At 43.3% G+C, this 19,366-nt stretch overlaps 1 protein-coding gene across 5 annotated transcripts; it reads left to right on the plus strand.

Moving 5' to 3' along the window:
- Positions 1 to 5,265: 5,265 nt before the first annotated feature.
- LOC123991405 (zinc finger homeobox protein 2-like) lies at positions 5,266 to 19,285 on the plus strand. Of its 5 annotated transcripts, none has more exons than XM_046292973.1 (5): positions 5,266 to 5,370; positions 9,426 to 9,578; positions 10,713 to 10,773; positions 11,072 to 15,261; positions 15,586 to 19,285. In XM_046292973.1, the coding sequence occupies exons 1-5, from the start codon at positions 5,305 to 5,307 to the stop codon at positions 15,979 to 15,981; spliced, it is 4,866 nt and encodes a 1,621-aa protein (XP_046148929.1). In that variant the 5' UTR covers positions 5,266 to 5,304; the 3' UTR covers positions 15,982 to 19,285. The 5 variants fall into 5 exon arrangements, with proteins under 5 accessions (XP_046148929.1, XP_046148931.1, XP_046148933.1 ...); XM_046292975.1 differs by lacking the exon at positions 5,266 to 5,370 and adding an exon at positions 7,413 to 7,530; XM_046292977.1 differs by lacking the exon at positions 5,266 to 5,370 and adding an exon at positions 7,497 to 7,530 and having other exon boundaries at positions 9,426 to 9,464.
- The last annotated feature ends 81 nt before the right edge of the window (positions 19,286 to 19,366 follow it).

Raw genomic sequence — 19,366 nt, forward strand, 5'->3', positions numbered from 1 at the left:
GAATAATGTAGGGTATGTAAACATTATATTAGGTAGCATTGTTTAAAGTGGCTAGTGATATATTTTACATCATTTCCCATCAATTCCCATTATTAAAGTGGCTGGAGTTGAGTCAGTATCAGTGTGTTGGCAGCAGCCACTCAATGTTAGTGGTGGCTGTTTAACAGTCTGATGGCCTTCAGATAGAAGCTGTTTTTCAGTCTCTCTGTCCCAGCTTTGATGCACCTGTACTGACCTCGCCTTCTGGATGATAGCGGGGTGAACAGGCAGTGGCTCGGGTGGTTGTTGTCCTTGATGATCTTTATTGCCTTCCTGTAACATTGGGTGGTGTAGGTGTCCTGGAGGGCAGGTAGTTTGCCCCCGGTGATGCGTTGTGCAGACCTCCCTACCCTCTGGAGAGCCTTACGGTTGTGGGCGGAGCAGTTGCCGTAACAGGCGGTGATACAGCCCGCCAGGATGCTCTCGATTGTGCATCTGTAGAAGTTTGTGAGTGCTTTTGGTGACAAGTCGAATTTCTTCAGCCTCCTGAGGTTGAAGAGGCGCTGCTGCGCCTTCTTCACGATGCTTTCAGTGTGAGTGGGCCAATTCAGTTTGTCTGTGATGTGTATGCCGAGGAACTTAAAACTTACTACCCTCTCCACTACTGTTCTATCGATGTGGATAGAGGGGGGTGTTCCCTCTGCTGTTTCCTGAAGTCCACAATCATCTCCTTAGTTTTGTTGATGTTGAGTGTGAGGTTATTTTCCTGACACCACACTCTGAGGGCCCTCACCTCCTCCCTGTAGGCCGTCTTGTCGTTGTTGGTAATCAAGCCTACCACTGTTGTGTCGTCCGCAAACTTGATGATTGAGTTGGAGGTGTGCATGGCCACGCAGTCGTGGGTGAACAGGGAGTACAGGAGAGGGCTCAGAATGCACTCTTGTGGGACCCCAGTGTTGAGGATCAGCGGGGTGGAGATGTTGTTGTCTACCCTCACCACCTGGGGGCGGCACGTCAGGAAGTCCAGTACCCAGTTGCACAGGGCGGGGTCGAGACCCAGGGTCTCGAGCTTGATGACGAGCTTGGAGGGTACTATGGTGTTGAATGTCGAGCTGTAGTCGATGAACAGCATTCTCACATAGGTATTCCTCTTGTCCAGATGGGTTAGGGCAGTGTGCAGTGTGGTTGAGATTGCATCGTCTGTGGACCTATTTGGGCGGTAAGCAAATTGGAGTGGGTCTAGGGTGTCAGGTAGGGTGGAGGTGATATGGTCCTTGACTAGTCTCTCAAAGCACTTCATGATGACGGAAGTGAGTGCTACGGGGCGGTAGTCGTTTAGCTCAGTTACCTTAGCTTTCTTGTGAACAGGAACAATGGTGGCCCTCTTGAAGCATGTGGGAACAGCAGACTGGTATAGGGATTGATTGAATATGTCCGTAAACACACCGGCCAGCTGGTCTGCGCATGCTCTGAGGGCGCGGCTGAGGATGCCGTCTGGGCCTGCAGCCTTGCGAGGGTTAACACGTTTAAATGTTTTACTCACCTCGGCTGCAGTGAAGGAGAGTCCGCATGTTTTCGTTGCAGGCCGTGTCAGTGGTAGTGTATTGTCCTCAAAGCGGGCAAAAAAGTTATTTAGTCTGCCTGGGAGCAAGACATCCTGGTCCGTGACTGGGCTGGTTTTCTTCTTGTAGTCCGTGATTGACTGTAGACCCTGCCACATACCTCTTGTGTCTGAGCCGTTGAATTGAGATTCTACTTTGTCTCTATACTGACGCTTAGCTTGTTTGATAGCCTTGCGGAGGGAATAGCTGCACTGTTTGTATTCGGTCATGTTACCAGTCACCTTGCCCTGATTAAAAGCAGTGGTTCGCGCTTTCAGTTTCACGCGGATGCTGCTATCCATCCACGGTTTCTGGTTAGGGAATGTTTTAATCGTTGCTATGGGAACGACATCTTCAACGCACGTTCTAATGAACTCGCACACCGAATCAGCGTATTCGTCAATGTTGTTATCTGACGCAATACGAAACATATCCCAGTCCACGTGATGGAAGCAGTCTTGGAGTGTGGAATCAGCTTGGTCGGACCAGCGTTGGACAGACCTCAGCGTGGGAGCCTCCCGTTTTAGTTTCTGTCTGTAGGCAGGGATCAACAAAAGGGAGTCGTGTGTGTGTGTGTGTGTGTGTGTGTGTGTGTGTGTGTGTGTGTGTGTGTGTGTGTGTGTGTGTGTGTGTGTGTGTGTGTGTGTGTGTGTGTGTGTGTGTGTGTGTGTGTGTGTGTGTGTGTGTGTGTGTGTGTGTGTGCATCTATGAGTTACACATACATGTCAGTACATACACAACAAGTAGGTCACATGGGGGAGAGGCGTTGTGTCATGAGGTGTTGCTTTATTAGTTTTTTTGACACCAGGTTTGCTGTTCACTTGTGCTATATAAGATGGAAGGGAGTTCCGTGCACTCACGGCTCTGTATAATACTGTATGTTTCCTTGAATTTGCTCTGGACCTGTAGTCTGTGAAAAGACCCCTGGTGGGAGAAGTGTGTGTGTCAGTGCTGTATGTAAGTTGACTATGCAAACAATTTGAAATTTCAAACAGAGTAATGTTTCTTATAAAAACAAGAATTGATGCAGTCAGTCTTTCCTCAACTCTTAGCCAAGAGAGTCTGGCATAGTTGATATTAGCCCTCTGATTACAATGAAGAGCATTTTCTGGTCCAGCTGCACTTGAACTAGTTCCTTCTTTGCAGCATTTGACCATATGACTGGACAATAATCAAGATAAGACCAAACTAGAGCCTGCAGGACATGCTTTGTAGATGACATTCAAATCAAAATGTATTGGTCACATACACGTGTTTATTGCAGGTGTAGTGAAAATGCTTGTGCTTCTAGCCCCGACAGTGCAGTAATATCTAACAAGTGATATCTAACAGTTTCACAACATATAGCCGAAATACATGTAAATCTAAGTAAGGAAAGGATTAAGAATATATATACATATGTCAGAGCAGCATTGGACTAAGATACAGTAGAATAGTATAGAGTACAGTATATACATATGAGATAAGTAATGCAAGATATGGAGACATTATTAAAAGTGGCTCGTGTTTCATGTCCTTAAAGTGGCCAGTGATTCCTAATCGATGTCTATAGGCAGCAGCCTCTGATGTGCTGGAGATGGCTGTTTAACAGTCAATGGTGTAGTCTAGAATACAATGCAGTATATACGTATGAAATGGGTGATGCAATATGTAAACACAATTTAACAGTGACTAAGATACTGTAGAATAGTGTGGAGTGCGGTTTATACATTATGGAGATGAGCAATGCTAGATACGGAACATTATTAAAGTGGCTAGTGATCCATTTCTAAAAGTGGCCAGTGATTCCTAACCTACAGTTGAAGTCGGAGGTTTACATGCACCTTAGCCAAATACATTTGAACTCAGTTTTTCACAATTCCTGATATTTAATCCTAGTAAAATCTCACTGTTTTAGGTCAGTTAAGATCACCACTTTATTTTAAGAATGTGAAATGTCAGAATAATAGCAGAGAGAATGATTTATTTCATCTTTAATTTCTTTCTTCACATTCAAAGTGAGTCAGAAGTTTACATACACTCAATTAATATTTGGTAGTATTGCCTTTCAATTGTTGAACTTGGGTCAAACGGTAGCCTTCCACAAGCTTCCCACAATAAGTTGGGTGAATTTTAGCCCATTCCTCCTGACAGAGCTGGTGTAACTGAGTCAGGTTTGTAGGCCTCCTTGCTCGCACATGCTTTTTCAGTTCTGCCCACAAATTTTCTATAGGATTGAGGTCAGGGCTTTGTGATGGCCACTCCAGTACCTTGACATTGTTGTCCTTAAGCAATTTTGCCACAACTTTGGAAGCATGCTTGGGGTCATTGTCCATTTGGAAGACCCATTTGTGATCAAGCTTTAACTTCCTGACTGATGTCTTGAGATGTTGCTTCAATATATCCACATCATTTTCCTACCTCATGATGCCATCTATTTTGTGAAATGCACCAGTCCCTCCTGTAGCAAAGTACCCCCACAACATTATGCTCCTACCCTCGTGCTTCATGGTTGGGATGATGTTCTTCGGCTTGCAAGCCTCCCCCTTTTTCCTCCAAACATGAAGATGGTCATTATGGCCAAACAGTTATATTTTGTTTCATCATACCAGAGGACATTTCTCCAAAAACTACGATCTATGTCCCCATGTGCAGTTGCAAACTGTAGTCTGGCTTTTTTATTGCGGTTTAGGAGCAGTGGCTTCTTCCTTGCTGAGCGGCCTTTCAGGTTATGTCGATATAGGACTTGTTTTACTGGGGATATAGATACTTTTGTACCTGTTTCCTCCAGCATCTTCACAAAGTCCTTTGCTGTTGTTCTGGTATTGATTTTCACATTTCGCACCATAGTATGTTCGTCTCTAGGAGACAGAACACGTCTCCTTCCTGAGTGGTATGACGGTTGCGTGGTCCCATGGTGTTTATACTTGCGTACTATTGTTTGAACAGATGAACTTGGTAACTTCAGCCATTTAGAAATTGCTCCCAAGGATGAACCCGACTTGTGGAGGTCTACATTTCTTCTGAGGTCTGTATGTAATGACACAAAACAATTCCCGAGCTAATAACGTAAAAAAGAGTACATAAACAAACAAAATATTGCAGTGTTGCTTAAGAGCTAGTCGCGATGCTGCCATCTCTGTCGGCGCCATCATGTCTGATAAAGTGTAGCAACTGAGTTTTAGCACTCCAGCTCAAATCAGTCTGGATTTCAATTTACTCCTGAAAGTGGTAAAAGTGGAAGGCACAAGGTGCAATGTCGAAATTGGATAGTACATCAGCAGTTTTCCTCTTGTCATGTTAGTCATTGGAGACTGAGTTATGTATAACTTGCCATCGATGTCCAAACCAACTAGGCCATGTCAACTAACATTTTTTAGCTTTTTTTTTTTTTTTTGCCCATTGATTTTGTTGACATGACAATGCTGGAAGTGGGGCCTGAGTGAAAAAGTTTGGGAACCCATTTTATAGGGTAACATTTGGACTTCTAAATTTCAAAAGGTTGCTATAAACCTGTCTTAAAATCTCTTAAAAAATTGTATTTAAAAATGATGATTGCGCAGGATCTTTTTTTGTATCTTGTATTTAATTTATAAGGTAATTATACTAACTCAATGTTATTTGTTTTTTTAAAGGTTGGTTAACAAGACCAAACACAACTAGTGTGGTGATAGAGGTTGGAAGACACATTCCCAGTCATCCAACATCCTCAGCCAGAGTGGATCCACAACTTGCAGAATGGCAGATGAAAGTATCATTCAGTGACACTGGAAATGATTGCTCTGATTTGACTGACTCCGCATATGGACAGGTTTGTAGTTCATTGTTCTTTAAAAGTGGTTGAATTACCATGTACTAGGTAAAGGACACCCAGACGCGTCTTTCTTTTTCTCAAGGCAGGTAAGCTAAAACCACGCCCCCGGCGTTCTATTACGCTCCCATTGGCTAGCTAGCGTTGTCTCACTCACTGGCGATCAGCGCAGAGACAGTGACCTTCCAAGGTAAGAATGTTAAGTGTAATTTAACAATTAGCTGCCTACCGTAATGCAGGCCTATTATTATCATGTTTGGTAACATTTGCCCATGTATTTATTTTCAGAGTTTCAATGAGTTGTACAAATGTCTCATAACTCTGCTGAATTCCCTAAATTGAAGGTCAGCTAAGTTAACCCATCTCGGTATTTGAAGTTATATTATCATTAGTAGGCTACTATCAGGTAAAAGCAAATGCTTATTATTCACAATGGCTCATATTTATTAGCTAATCATTCAGTCGAATACGCTATGCTACAGCCATTGAATCTGTCTTTGAGCGTTAAGGGATGTTAATGGCTAGCTCGGTCCACGACATTATGTTATTATATTTTTCAATCTTGAAATACAAGGGAAAATGTTATTAATCAGTGACTGAAAATTCGCGCTACGTGATATTCACTTCCGGACTTGGAGAGCGCTCAAAGCGTTGTAGAACGCCTCTCTGAATAACGGGGCGTGGTTTTGGCTTAACTGCCTTGGGAAAAAGAGGACGCCACCTACAACAGCACAGCAGGACATACCTGGAAACCAATCATAATAACTTTTCATTGCATGTTTGTAATAACAAAATGAGACCATACTTTTAGTGTTAACCATTTTAATTAGACAAAGTTAAGGACATGAAAAACTAAAACAAGGAATTATAATGTACAGAATTTTCTCTGCCATTAGTCAGCTACTATTTGTTACAATGTAACAGTGCAGCTGTATGTGCATTTAGTCATTTTACATAGTGCCCTGGGCGGTATCTTTGTAGGTAGACAACCATTTTTCCTTGAACCCTCTAATCGTCAAACAGAACTAAAGGTGGAGGGGGAGAGGGGAAAAATAAAGAAAATATAAAATAGTTATAACATAAATACACAATTATCGGACATAAAAGCACGGCATATAGTCGTCAGGATATGGTAACAAGTTATTACCGATCAACAATCACGCAAAACAGGTTGGAGTTTGAGTTTTCCTAAATCCCTGACAGCTGCAAGTATTTTAGAAAGGCGCAGTGTGGACACCTAGGTAATTACTGCATTCCCGGGCATCATAGCCCGTCATAATAACGCAGAAAAGGTACATTACAGAGATTGGAAAACAACTGTAACAGTTTTTAAACATATCCAATATACTCGTTCTATCTTTGTTATAACCCTATTCCCCCGTAACTAATGCAACTATTGTGACGCACTACTTTGCAATAAAATGTATATTAATATAAAAGTGTTTGGTGAAATAAGAAGTGACTTAACGTTTGTTTTGTGTACCGCCATGATATAATAGAAGCACTAGAAGAAGTGACCTAATTACATAGGGGTCGATTCTTTTAGGCCCAAGTGAAAAGTGCCAATCTCATTGAATTAGCCTGCAATTGCTGGACTCGGAAACAAAACAGAAACCAAATAGCTTTAATCGAATACATATCTTGGCTCACTATATTTCGAAATAAATGTAACGTTTTATCGAGATACATTTCCGATATAGTGGTTTTAAAGTTTAAATCTGTAAACTATTCACTCTGTTTAGTTATTTTAATCCTAATCTGATGACCCCATACAGGATCAGGATGTTGGGAATGAAATCTGATTCAATCCGGTTGATTGAATTTTACAAATGCTTATTCAGATCAGTCGCCATGGCTCTGGAAAAGCCCACTCTCAGCATGCCTCATTACATTAAACAGCAAAACTGGTTCGACGAGACAAATATTATTTGAATCAACTCATATTGTTACATAAAGATTTTATATTGACGACACGTCTGCGTCCCTGCTGAATGTCAGCGATCAGCCTTGGGGGGAGCTGTCGTGTGTTTACTAGAGAGAAGAGGGAGGGAGAGAGACGAAGGGAGAGAGAGAGAGAGAACAGGCGAGGGAGGGCGAGCAGGAAAACTTTTCAGTTTTAAAGAGCGAGAGGAAGCGCGTGCTGGAGCGGCGACCATGCAGGTAAATGCATTAACTAATTGCAGAAGTTAATTAAACGATATTGTCGATGTCTTAATTGCGATTGTGCTTGAACGATTTAAACTATCATTTGAACAACAATCGAACGATGAATTGTTGTATATCAAATAGTCCTATGCACCGAATTCGAACATAAATGTCCAAAACTTTTCTGCCTCCCCTTCTCTTCACCCCACCACCCCCCTTTGCCGTGCGCAGTGTGCATGTAGTCTGTTTCAAGTAGCTTAGCGTTTGATTTATTTGGTCAATTATTGCACGAAGCTATCAACAATGATTTGTTAAAGATGTTCGTGAATACTAAAACTGTTGGATAATGAAACTGATCATTAAAATGCGTCCTGGGTTTTGTGGAATGGTGAGGGAGGAGGGGTGCGTTTTTTTTTTTTTTTTTACACATCTGTGAAGGGAAGCCATATTCATTAATTAAATAGCTTAGTCCATGTAGGCCTCAATTTGCGCTGTTGAGCAGGCAGCGGGTGGCGTAATACTGGATGCCCGATTGGAAGCCCATAATCTGTGGGGTAAGGGAACCACTCAAGGCCGAGGTTTCGGATGGGAACCAAAAGCCTAGCGACTCAGTCTATGTATCTATTTGTAGTGGAACGCTATGCTTCAGGATGTGTAGCCGTGTACACCTGGGATAAGTTTATTTTATGTTTTTTGTCTTCTGGAATAGCTAGTTGAGTGCGACGGGTTATCTTGTCGGCTAACAGGCTGGCACGATTGTTTGATCCTTTTGTTTTAATTTCGCACCGTAAATGAATAATCAATGCGGTTACGTTTCGAGTCTCTTGTTTTTAGCCGTCCTTTTTATTATGGCAGAGGAACTAGTGTTTGTTGCATTTCATAACATTAGTTTAGCATCACAACGTTGATCGCTTGGCTAACTAACTAGCTTGCTAGCTAATTGATCCATCACTGTTCCGCGTATCTAATTAATATGTACCTTAATTAGCTAAATAATGAAGAGCAATGGGAATGTATCAATACCGTTGTATAAATCCTTAAACTATGGTTTATAACGCACGGCACTCTCTCTCTCTCTCTCTCAACTATAATAATCAAGCAACCTTGTTGGTAAAACGATATTTTCTGGGCACGGCTAGCTAATTGGTGAGGACGGAAGTGGTATTCGACATGTATCTTTTTATCGCTCGTCGATTCGTTTAGAAGTACCGGTATTGAAAGTTGTAGCCTAATAATAGGGTCGTTTGGTCTAATTACACAATTCAATGTCTGCCGAGTAGCTTTGGAAAAGGACAACACTGCTTTGTCTCGTGGTTGGGGGTATGCTGGCCATTTACAAGGCTGTTATATAGGTGTGTGTGTGTGTGTGATCACGTTCAAATGGCCCATGGTTCGCTCATTAGTTACAATGAACCGACATGTTATGTTTTGCATGATCCCAGATATCGTACTTGTCTCTGAAATTTGGTAAATGTATGCTGGTCAAGGTCAATAATCACGCCATTCACAACGATTTAATTGAAGTGGAATAACTGTTTCTTCGTGTGAAGTGAAGTGGCATTGCATTCAAGTCAGAAAATATTCTGTATTTTTATTTGTCTGTTTTTATTGATTTATTTGGACCAAGTTCGTCATACTATTTTGGCTGTATAGCCTAAACAATTAGACTAGCAATAGGCTGTATGTGTTTCTTCTGATAGTTATCTAATATTGAGGCATAACTTGGATTACTCTCTCTATTTAGGTTTATGTAGATTTATATTTCCAACATACTTACTGAAATAACATTTGCACTGTATAGCCTATGACATTTAAAACATTTAGAAAATACAAGTAAACAACCCTGGATATGGTTCTAATTTCAAAGCAATATTTTTTTCTATCCACTGAAACACATTTTGATCTTGCAGGAGAAGTCTGGAGAGACGGTGAGCAGTGAAAGCAACGAGGTGTGGTTGTGCCCCCTGTGTCAACAAGGCTTACCAGACAGGGGCTCCCTTTCTCTGCACCTGTCTGACAGTCATAGTGTGCTCCCTAACTGTGTAGACAAGCTGCTGGACATTGTGAGTAGTGCTACGCTACATCACATGGGTCTACAAAACTTGACTTGGGTGTCTGTTATTATGGTGATGTGTTTCATGAATGATACTTGGATGTTAAACAGTATACATGATAAATTATTGTACATTGTACAACATGATACATTATTGTACATTGTGTGTATGTACATTGTACATTGTGTATGTACATTGAACATTGTGTGTATTCATGATACATTATTGTACATTGTGTGTATACATGATACATTATTGTACATTGTGTGTGTATACATGATACGTTATTGTACATTGTGTGTGTGTATACATGATACGTTATTGTACATTGTGTGTATTCATGATACATTATTGTACATTGTGTGTGTGTATACATGATACGTTATTGTACATTGTGTGTGTGTATACATTATTGTACATTGTGTGTGTGTGTATACATGATACGTTATTGTACATTGTGTGTATACATGATACATTATTGTACATTGTGTGTGTGTATACATGATACATTATTGTACATTGTGTGTGTGTATACATTATTGTACATTGTGTGTGTATACATGATACATTATTGTACATTGTGTGTGTATACATGATACGTTATTGTACATTGTGTGTGTGTATACATGATACATTATTGTACATTGTGTGTGTATACATGATACGTTACTGTACATTGTGTGTGTATACATTATTGTACATTGTGTGTGTGTGTATACATGATACGTTATTGTACATTGTGTGTGTGTATACATGATACGTTATTGTACATTGTGTGTGTATACATGATACGTTATTGTACATTGTGTGTGTATACATGGTACATTATTGTACATTGTGTGTGTATACATGATACATTATTGTACATTGTGTGTGTATACATGGTACATTATTGTACATTGTGTGTGTATACATAATTGTGGGACTGTAGACCGCTCAATATAACTTTATTTACCCCCTTAGGGCATTATTAGTAGTGGATCACTGGTTATGTGAAATATTGCAGAATGAGTCACCAATTTGTAGTAAGATGCTATCTTGTTGGACTGCAAAGCGCAAGCAGTTGGTTCCCGTGTCAGCAGAATTTAGTCTGAAGATAGTGTTTCCTTTTTCAGAATGAATTAATCACGTTTTCTTCACCAGGCTGCTCCCAAACAGGGGGTGAGTGGAGTGGACGGGGACACCGATGTTCGGCATGACGCAGGTGACTTTCTCCTTTGAATGACCGCAGTACCCACCATTTTGCACTGTGGATTAGTTTATCAATATTGTATTTATCAATTTATTTTAATAGTGGATACAAGCACATTGAAAGAGTAACCTAAACATCTAGCGTGTGTTAAAAAACGCCTGTTACTAAGAGGGTATTGTTACACCTACAAGCATTTTTTTTTGCTATGACTGTATTTGTGTGTGTCAGGTAATACATTAATCGGGTGCTGTCAGGGTTCCATCTACCAAAAAAAGCTGTTGAAATGTCTTGCCTTTCTCCTTTACATCAGATGCTCCGTCATTACAGCTGGAGCTTTTAGAAGCCTCCTCCGCCTCCCTCTCAGACCCGTGTCATAATAATGAGAACGCTGACGGACCCCAACATAATTCCGACAGTAGGCACACTCTCATTGGGTCTGGAGACAAAGATAAAGAGATGGATAATAAGGAGGCCGAGGGAGCTAGAGACCTGGAGGGAGGTGGAGTTGTCTTTGAGACGCATCAGGAGAGAGATCAGTCCACAGAAACACCTGACAACAATGAAGAGTCAAAGGGTACACATTGTGTAATGGCTGAAGGCGATGACAGTCCTCCATTCAAGTGTAATGCGTGCTTAGAGGCTTTTCCTACCAGGACCGCATTAAGTGTTCACTACAACTCTGCATCCCATGTGCAACGGATGAGAACCGGATCCCTAAAACAGGGTGGTGAAAATGGGACCCCAGCCGCTCCCTCAGTCCCTTTTCTGTCTCGGCCATATCTATCAAACAAGCCCTACCAGTGCACTGTGTGTCGAGTCTCTTACAACCATGCCATCACCCTGGAGAGTCATTTGAAATCTGTTTTGCACCAAACTCGTAGCAGAAATGCAGGAATCTCTGCCAACAGTGCAGGTGGAAATTCAGGAAGGACCAATATGGCTACTAACTTAGTTGTTACGTCTGGGGGCAGTGCTGCACAGTTGGTTAGCACCCCCAGCAGCAATTGTGTCACCCCGGCAAGCCTGGCTGCTGCAGCAATGACTAACAAAGATGGAGATGCAATTCAAACCCAGCCGTCTCCCTCACTGCTTTCCTCCCCTGTGACCTCTGCTCAGGCAGTCTCTGCTTTTCTCACCCTCCTCACGTCCAGCCCAAGCTCTATCTCACACTCCCTCCTCCCCTCCCTCCTCCCCTCTCTGTTTGCGGCTGGTGCATCCCCTGCCACGGCCTCACCTCAGCTCATAACCCAGACTCAGATGCTCATCCCCTTTATCCTGAATGGGCTCCAAACACAAAGCCAGAGACTAAACCCAGAGCTTCTGACCCAGTCAATACCCCTACTAGGTCTCAATGCTGCCCAGCAAGCTATCCTGGCCCAAAGACTCAGTAGCTTACAGAACCAGTGGCCAGCTGTCGGTCTCCAAGCAATCTCACAAGCCTGTTCAGAAGACAGCCAAACAAACAAGAGCAAAGTGAAGCAAGACACAAACGAGGCGACAGCTGAGGAGAAAGGATCACTTAAGGCTGAGAAGGAGGACAGTTGGTCCATGGAATGTGGTGATGGAGAAAGAGAGATTTGTGAGGAGGATGGTAAGGGATATGCACAAGAGCATCTCGGCGCCTTAGTAGGCAAAAATAACAGGGCTGAGTCATGTATGATAGATGGAGATATTGAAATGAAAGAGAGCACAACAGAGAGCGGGAACTCAGCAGGTCACGTGGGGCCAGATGAGAAAGTGGGGGACAATGACAAGTGTAGTGACCGCTCACCGTCTGTTACCAGCAACTCAAGCCTAAGTCCTACCACTTTAAACCTTTTGCTTAGCCCTGATTCTACCCCTCAAAAATCTGAAGTTGGCACAAGCCCTTATGCCTCTGTCTGCTCCCCGGAATCTAGCCCATCTAAACGCACCTTAAATTCCCCCGATTCAACTCGTCGCCATGCTCATTTCAGGGCTCGCCACTTCTCAGGCCCCCCGATACTGTCAGAGTTCCAGATACAGGTTATGCGTGCGTTTCTGGAGTCGCGAAGCGAGGCTGATGCGGCCAGTCCTCCCCGTGACGACTGCGAGTCGTTGGGCAGGGAGGTGGGGCTCACCGAGGTGGAGGTACGCGAGTGGCTCACCGATGCCCGACGAGCCAAAGAGCGGCAGATAGCTGGGGGAACAGAGCGCGTGAGCAGCATTGCAGGCTATGGTAAAAAATACAAGGCTCTTGAGAACGACGAGGAGGAAGGTTGTCTTACGATAGATGAGACCGAGGGTGGGGTCAGCGACGAGGCCTCTGGCAGTCACGCGATGGATTTGTCAAATAGTGGAGGGCGTAAAGAGATGGGGAGGGAGAGCCAAGGGGACTCGTGTCTGACCTCAGACAATGAAGAATTCTACACCTCTGTCATTGTGAGTGATGAGGACAGCCTGAGTGGCTCCATGAGGGAGGGGCCAGGCAGCCCTGCTAAAGAGGAGGCTCTGGTAGAACTGTCAGGAGACAAGGGTTCAGGAGGAAAGGTGTTGCGCTCCACCACTGTGTTCCTCTCAGACGCTGAGGATGACGATGATGCCGAGGAGGCCGCAGCTCAGAGAGCAAAGAGAAGAAAGAGAAAGAGGGAGTTGGAGCGGGAGGAGGTAGAGGTTAAGAAGGAGAGACTAGACCCCGACGTGGATTTACAACTAGAGGCGCAAGCTGATCCTCCTTCCCACCTTCCCGTCACCATTGACCATCAACGGCTTCCAAGTGGCATTCTACACTCCCTCCCTCTGTCTCTGTCCCTCACTCCATTCTCTAATCAGTTCCATAGCCCTTATGTTCTCTCTCTCCCTCCATCAGTGGTTGGGCTCGGAGTTGCAGAAGGAGATGGAGGCAAAGTACCTGCCTTTCCAAACCCCCCTAACATCACCCGGTTCTCTGACCCTCTCATTACATCATCCCTCTCCTCCCATACCCACACCTCCCACTACATGTCTAATGGAGGAGACTGTGAGGCTGCTTTAGATCTCAGCATTGGGAAAAGCAACAGCTCAACATCTCTCACGGGTGACAAGACTTCAGCACAAAAGGGCCGTCTGCTTGATGGACTCGGTCTAAGGCCCACAGCTTTTGGGGCACCTGGGGAAGGGAGACTCATTGTGGTCGAGGTCAAACCTGAGCAAGCGACTTCCAACAGCGGTGGCTTTGTCAGTGGGAATAACATGGCCAAGGCCAGCACTGTCTACATGAGAGAGAAAGAGGAGAGGGACCAGAAAGGCAGGCCCAAAGCACGGCGGTACCGCGACATGAGACGTTCCAGGACTATCATCCAGGCTGAGCAGCTAAATGTGCTTTATGGCTGCTATTTCAAAGACCCAAATCCTGGGAAACACGAGTTTGAGCAGATATCAGAGTGGGTCCATCTCCCAAAGAAAGTTGTACAGATTTGGTTCCAGAACATGCGGGCTAGGGAGCGCAAGGGTGAGGTTCGCTTCATCAGTGACGGCACGCTGGCAGCAGTGGGCAAACCACTCATCAAGTTCACCTGGCCACTGTCACAACCTATCTTCTCCAGCACCCCTAAATCAAACTCCAACAGCAGCGTCTCAACTGTAGCCAATCCAGTACGGGCCATCCCAAAGATGGAGGTGAAGAAGGAGGAAAATGTAAAAAAAACAGTTCCAAACAGGCCCAAGGAGGTGGCCTCTTCTGTTTCCTCCATGAGCCACAGTGTGTCTGCAGTGCCAAAGACCAAAATGGAGTTGACGAACAATGTCACAATGGTCAAAATCGCCCCCAAAAGCATCGCTCCAGCTCTCCCTGTCGTCCACAAGGAAACCCGACCTCCCCCTCCTCGCCCCCTTCCCAAACATGCGCCTGAAGAGGAAGTTGGGGAAGATGATGAGGAAGTGGATGATCGTAACCAAGCGAAGCCACTCGCCAGGCCTGGATCCACCAACCGCATGGTGCCAAAACTGCCCTCGACGCCAATTAGCAAGTCTCCTGCTGCGACGTCACAAAAGCAAAATGGGCTCAATTACTGGTCGGCCAAGGGCCCCTTTAAGATCAACACACTGTCTAGGGAACAGTTGGGTCTGTCAGCACCCCGTACCTTCACAGCTGTCGGTGCAGCTGCTGCCCCCACTGCCATCACCATTTCTGCCACGTCCTCTGCTCCTGCTGCTGCCACGGCCTCCGCTCCCGCCTCTGCTGCCACGGCAACTACCACCCCCACCACCACCACAACAGCAAGCGCAAGTAATCAAACCACAGTCAGCATTGTCACCATCGCTAAGACCTCTCCATCGGAGAGCAACTTCCTGCACCACTCCACCACCCGCAGGCCACGCACACACCTGTCCTGTCTGCAGCTGTCCATCCTGCAGTCATGCTATGAGACGTGCGCCCACCCTAACGCCATGGAGTGTGAGGCGGTAGGGACGGAGCTGGGGCTGCCGCTCAAGGTGGTCCAGATCTGGTTCCAGAATACCCGCGCCAAGGAGAAACGATGGAGGCTGCAGCAGGAGAAACTGGTCAGACATTTTACTGTACAGTATGCAATGAATTGGTCTGTGGAGATATATAAAAAATTTAAAAACTTTACAGGCAACTATTTAGGAAAGAGATTAAGCCCAGTTGTGAACAAAAAAAATCAATTTCAATGGAGATCGCCATTGTGCATGCGTTTTAGTCCAGGACTAGGCTGAATCTGTGTCTGGGGAAACCAGCTCTAAAACATAGCTTCTTGTCTAGAACTGTATTTTGAGGTGACCTTTTGACCTTTTGTTGAACATGTATGTCAGAAGCCAGTGTTGGAGTGACACTTTTTCTTTCTTCTCTCTCTCTGCCTTTTGTAGTCTCCTGTGTCGTCAGATCCCTCCAAGACGATTGACATGAGCTCGGGCAGCTACCTGCAGTACAACGCTCTGCGAGCCCACCGTCCCATCCTTCCCAAACCGGTTCAGCTGACCGTCCTGGAGCCCTCTTCTCCCCCAGCCGGGGGCCAGCCTGCAGGCCGAGAGACGCTGAGAGGCAAGTGCCAGGCCTGCAACACAGGCTTTGAGTCCAGAGCAGCAGCAAGATCCCATGTCTTCTCCCTTCGACATTTAGCCACTCTGAGAACCACTAACTTTGGCCAGCCAGCGACCATCATCAACAATAAATCTGACAGCGGGTCTATTTCTGTTTCCGCCTCCGGGTCTTGTGTGGAGGACCCTTCAGCTTCCCCACCCTTACCCAGCAGCACCAGCTAAGGCACCCATCAGTGGTGGTGAAGACTGGACCCATTGGGCTCCTTAAATGTTTATAAACACATTGGGCACTGGTCCTCCAAGCTAATATTCTTTAATGTGTGATGGAAAGGCCCAGTCACTTACCACCCTTTGCTCCCTCACATTGGATGTCTCTCTCCCGAGTTCTTGTGTCCAAACTGGATACACTGTTGTCACACTGCTTCACCAAAAGTTATCAAATGAGTGAACATTTACCAGTCCCTTATATTGTCCTGGGCTGCAGTTATAATATTGTTCTTAACCATCCTGGCCCAGTTTTTAAATCACTCTTATAATACTTGTGTATTATCCCTAAAGACTGTGCTTATGCAAAAAACAATTCGGCCATTATCTGACTGACTAAAAAAAAGACTGCTGGGATTACCTGTAACTGTATCGAGTTGGACCAGAAATGAGAAGTAGCTCTGTTTTTAGTGGCGTTGAACTTGCCATCTTGATTGTGTGTCACTACAAGCTTTCTGTATGGATACAGGTGGCGTGTGTTCAGATGGTGTATGCTACTTCACATGGAATCGGAAGGTACTTTTAACTGTTTGTGACTAGAATTGGCCTGTTAAACTGAACAGATTATCCCCTCCTGTAAACACACTGGCTGTGGCTGAAATGGAATCCTCCATGGGCCCTGGTCAAAAGTAGTTCACTATATAGGGCTCCATTTTAGACACACCCACTCACTGTTCTCATGACAATCCTCTATAGACAGGGAAAAAGAGAGGCTGAAGAGGGCAGACTCTCATAATACGGCACTTTGATGCGTTTTACATTGTATGAAACGTTTTTTATTCTTAAGCATTCTTATGCAGTGTCTTTCTACTTAATGAAAGATGTGCGTGTTGCATGTTGGATGTGTTATTGTAAGTTACATTAATTACATTGGAAACATTGTTTTTGGTACTTGCAGTCTGTCAAAAAAAAATATCTACATTAACTCATTAAACACCAAACAAAAGGGATCAGACCTTACTGCTGTGCAAGGAAAGTCTTAGTCCTGACACTTAAATTATTTCTAAATTTATTAATTCACTACTGGTGTTTTAAGATCTATTGAATGAATGTTGAACAAGAAAATAACATTTCCTTATTTGGTCAATGAAAAATATCCACAACAAATCATTTCAAGTGTAAGATTGAAACGGGTGATATTCCTTAACAAACAATATACACTGAACACAAATATAAACGCAACATGTAAAGTGTTGTTTCATGAGCAGAAAAAAAGATCCCAGAAATTGTCCAAACACACACAAATGTGATTACATCCCTGTTTGTGAGCATTTCTCCTTCGCCAATATAATCTATCCACCTGACAGGTGTGGCATATCAACAAGCTGATCCTTACACAAGTGCCCCTTGTGTTGGAGACAATAAAAGGCCACTTAATTTTTTTGCAGTTTTGTTACAACACAATGCCACAGATGTCTAAAGTTTTGAGTGTACAATTGGAATGCAGGAATAGCCACCAGAGCTGTTGCTAGAGAATTTAATGTTAGTTTATCTACCACAAGCCACCTCCAACGTTGTTTTCGAGAATTTGGCCTCAACCGCAGACCACGTATGGCGTCTTGTGGGTGAGCAGTTTGCTAATGTCAACGTTGTGAACAGAGTACCCCATGGTGGGGTTATGGAAGCATAGCAATACTGTGATGAGATCCCGAGACCCATTTAATTTTTTTTTTTTTTTTAAGGTATCCTTGACCAACAGATGGATATCTGTATTCCCAATCATGTGAAATGCATAGATTAGGGCCTAATGAACTTATTTAAGTTGACTGATTCCCTCATATGAACTGTAACTCAGTAAAACAGTTAATTGTTGTGTTTTATATTTTTGTTCAGGATACATCAACTTCCTGGGGAGGTCAAATGAAACAGACTTGACAAGAAGAACTAGAAAAGAATGGGGTTTCATTTCTGAGATTTAATTTTTTCTGTCTTGAAACATATGTGGTTGCAAGCTAGTACTTATCTGTGTATGGGTAGAAACAATGCAAGTCCAGAAACCAGGAGAAGGGAGTCAGTTGGGTACTCTAGTCGTCACCTTTGTCTTACTGGGGATACTTCTGTAAGCAATCGGGACATGCAAAAAGTCAAGACCGCACAAACTATGAAAGGTGCTGTTTTGAAGGACACATAAAATACTAAAGATATTTTTCCTTCTGTTTTAAGTTGTATATTATTAACAATGTTACTATTAATAGTTTTGACAAAATGCAAAATGACAAATTACACTTTTTTTTTTTTTTAAAGAAATATATTAAGAAAAAAATAATATTCCAAAGTTATCCTTCCTTTTGCTTTCTGTCATTTAAAAAAACCAAAAAGCAATCTTGAGGTTGACAGAGCAGCAGAGATGTTCTTCATGCAAACTGTAAAGGAACTCCCATGGCTTGACATTTGAGCCAGTCCAAGATCTTTACCATGAGCTACAGATGAATGCATTTCAGCCTTCACAACCTGGGGCAGGCACTTGATTTGGCTCATAGACTACAAGTTTTAAAATATCCTTCATAATTACTAATCTTTTTTGCTTTTCTTTTTTGTTTGTTATGGTGTCGAGCTGTAGCTTGTCTAAAAACAAGGACTGGGTTGCAGTGCTGTGCTCCAAGTCTGGGATCGGTCCAAGGTAGTTTTATGGAGATATGCTTTTTATTGTATTCACTATTCATTGTCACTTGATTATCACTATTGTTATAACTACTACTTCTGCTATTTTTTATCATTATTCATCACTGTTTTGATTGTTGACTCATAACGGTTTTAATGTCTCTTTACTCAAAGAGAATTTTTATTGGTATGAATATTGAACAATAATGGTGGCAGTGTGTTATAAGTGTGTTAGCATATTGATTCAGCTTTTTCTCCTTACTTGTACTCTCATTTTGTGTTGGATCGCCATTTGGTTTTCTTTGGTATACAGAAAATAAATACATTTTAATTGAACAACAAAACTGGTCCTATTACCACGTTATTGGTATGTCAGTTGGGTTTATTGCTCCTCAGCTTGTTAAATGAATCTCATCAGTCACTTGTGATTGTCTACATGTTATCATAACCAAGAGTATTTGCAAATTCACTGGATATGCCTATGTGGCCTGGAGGTGTGGATGCTTCTAGAGGGGAATACAGTAGAACAAGGAGAGTTCTACTCCATGAGGAGCTCTCAATATGCATGTTGTTTACAGTTAGATATTTAGTTTCTAGATTACAACTGAATCTGCAACCCAACCTGATCTGCTAATATAATAAAAACTAATTGTAGAAGTTACTCTGTAAATGGAACACCTTCTCTCACTCCACTTTTCTTGCAATAACATTCACCACCGCCACCATATTTGTTCAGCCATCC

Source organism: Oncorhynchus gorbuscha, linkage group LG12 (assembly GCF_021184085.1).
Source record: "Oncorhynchus gorbuscha isolate QuinsamMale2020 ecotype Even-year linkage group LG12, OgorEven_v1.0, whole genome shotgun sequence".
Lineage (NCBI taxonomy): Eukaryota > Metazoa > Chordata > Actinopteri > Salmoniformes > Salmonidae > Oncorhynchus > Oncorhynchus gorbuscha.